Genomic DNA, 2,653 nt, shown 5'->3' with positions numbered 1-2,653 from the left:
AAAATTATCATCTATGGGATAAACTTGTTCTTTTTACAATCGATGGAGCCAATTGTTGAATCTAACCAATATAATTGTACGCAAACTACTAACTACAATATCAGAAGATTGGCTTGCAAATGGATTCAAAACTGTTATTGCAATGATTATCCTGCTTTATGTCGACACTGTTTATCAACTCATTCAACAAAGTTATACAAATACATTATCATATGTTCTACGTAAAAAGCAATTCAATTTTTGCTTTCTTACTTCTGAAATATCAACCATCGATGAATAATAATAACATAAAGAACATACCAATTTTGGCACCTCCAGAGCCTTTAAACCGTATTCAACACGACTGTCATTTTTTTTTTATTTTAACTATTCAATAATATACCCATCATTTAAGACAAAACTGGTTTACAAAAATAAAAAAAGACGAGTTATTCTTACAAAACTTCAGAGTTTTTATTTTATTATTTGTGGGGAAAATAACAAAATTTAAATTTTATATAATTTCTATTATTGTAATTTACTGAGCAAGAGCAACTGCAACACTGTAAGCACCACTGTGACTAATAGATACATTGACGGACTTAACACCTGCTTTAGCAGCAGCATCCTTGGCTTTACCAGATAAAACAACTTCAGGTGCTCCAACTTGGTTTGATTTGATTTCAATTTCGTTCAAAGGAGCTCCAGCTCCATCTGAGGCAATGCTACCATAAGATGAGATGGCCTTGAAAACAGCTTCCTTTGCAGACCAGCGACCTGTGAAGCTTGCTTGAGGATCAGGACGAGAGTTACAGTATTCAATTTCGGTGGCAGTAAAGTTGCGTTCAATGAAGGTAGAGTTTTCAATGTTAAAAGCATTGGTCAATTCGACGTCTACACCAACACCTTTCTTACCAGCTTGTTGTTCGGCAAGAGAAGAAAGAATGTCTTTAGTAACAGCTGCATCACCAATAGTTGGTGTAGCACGGCTAGCAGACTTGTTGGTAAAGTGCCATGATTTCTTTTCCTTGGAGTATTCGGTACGAGCACTAGGATTCAAGTATACAGAGGATTCAAGTTCAGCAGAGTAAGGAGCTTCATGCTTGACTTGAACAAAGTCGGCAACACCTGTAAGGGAATCATGAAGGTAACGGTAAGCCTTGGCATAACGTTGAGCGTTCTTAGCCTTGTATTCGGCATATTGATTTTCTTCCAGTGAAGCAAGGACGTAATCGGGGTGGATAATCAAGATTTCACCACCTGCTTGACCGAAACCGAAAGACTTGAGGAGACCGGCCTTTAAGCCATCAGTCTGAATAGAACGAGAGGGGTACACAATGTATTCAAATTCTTTCATGACAACATCAACATTGTCAGCATTACGATTACCAGGAACAACACCACTAAGCAAACATTGAATCATACCATTAGCCATCCAGGAAGCAGCAGGACCCTTAGGATGACCAGTCAAGTACTTTTGAGTAATTGCCAAAAGAGCATTACCCTTAGTACGACCAAGATGTTTCAATTGAGAGTTGAGAACACGAGATTCATTCTTATCGTTAGCCTTGGTAGATGTACCGTGGAATGAGGCAACATTAATATCATCAATAGTCAAACCATAAACAGCAAGGGCACCACGAAGAGGAGCAATGCTTGGGTCACTCTTGAAGAATTGATGGTTATAAGTGCTTAAAGCTTCCTTTTCTTGACGCTTAGCTTCACGATGAATAAAGGTAGTTCTTTCTTCAATCCATGATTCTTCCTCATCAGCAGAGAGTTCACCAGAAGCCTTGAGTTCTTCTAACTCTTCACGCAGCATGCTGTATTCGCTTTCAACCCAAGCCTTAATTTGGGCACGACGAGCCTTGATTTGTCTAGCACGGTAGTTGAAGTTCAATAAGGGAGAGGCTCTCTTGTTGGAGCTTTCACGAGCAGTGGTCAAGATACCTGCACCAGGAGCGGGAACGGAACGTCCTTCCTTGTCAGTAGCTGTGCTACTGAGAGCAACAATACCGTAAATAGGACAACCGATTTCAATAGCAGTGGCGGCAGACATGAGGACGTGGTTACCAGCACCATGAGATTCCATAAAACCATTTCTGGTAGTAGTTGTAGGACGAGACATTTCGGCAGGAGTACGGCCGTGTTCAAGTTCATCGACGGCATTAGAGGTGGCCTTCATGTTGGCGAATTCATAACTTGACTCTTCAGTGATGTCTTCAGTGGCACCAGCAATCATAATCTTAGCCTTGCCAGTCAAAAGAGATTCACATGCCAATTCAATAGAAACAGCAGAGGTGGCACAAGCATTGACAGGGGTCTTGATAGGACCAGATGAAGAGAGCAACAACATGTTGATCCAAGCAGGCATGGTGTTGATGAAGGATTCTTGAAGGATATCCTTTTGAACAGGCTTGTCAAGGAGACGATCACGGAAGAGACCTCTTTGAGCAAGTTGGCCACCTACACCGGAACCAGTGGCATTACCGATTTCAGAAACGTGGACATACTTGTAGAATTCATAAGGATCAGTGATACCGGCAGAAATAAATGCTTCAACAGTAGAGACAATGTTAAACAAAGTGACAGGATCGACTTGCTCGACAATATCTTTAGGGATACCATAACGAGCAGCATCCCAACCAGTAGGAATCTGACCAGCAACAAGACG

The 2,653-nt window shown here is 40.9% G+C and overlaps 1 protein-coding gene across 1 annotated transcript; it reads right to left on the bottom strand.

Annotated features, from left to right (window-relative positions):
- Positions 1-517: 517 nt before the first annotated feature.
- RO3G_01332 (uncharacterized protein) lies at positions 518-1,801 on the bottom strand (the record flags this gene model as incomplete). Its single annotated transcript, XM_067655923.1, has 1 exon — positions 518-1,801. The coding sequence occupies one exon, from the start codon at positions 1,799-1,801 to the stop codon at positions 518-520; it is 1,284 nt and encodes a 427-aa protein (XP_067512024.1).
- Positions 1,802-2,653: the final 852 nt, after the last annotated feature.

Source organism: Rhizopus delemar, genomic scaffold (genome assembly GCF_000149305.1).
Source record: "Rhizopus delemar RA 99-880 supercont3.1 genomic scaffold, whole genome shotgun sequence".
In the NCBI taxonomy this organism is placed as follows: domain Eukaryota; kingdom Fungi; phylum Mucoromycota; class Mucoromycetes; order Mucorales; family Rhizopodaceae; genus Rhizopus; species Rhizopus delemar.
The sequence above is the reverse complement of the archived record's forward strand: the minus strand, read 5'-3'. Positions and strand labels throughout refer to the sequence as shown.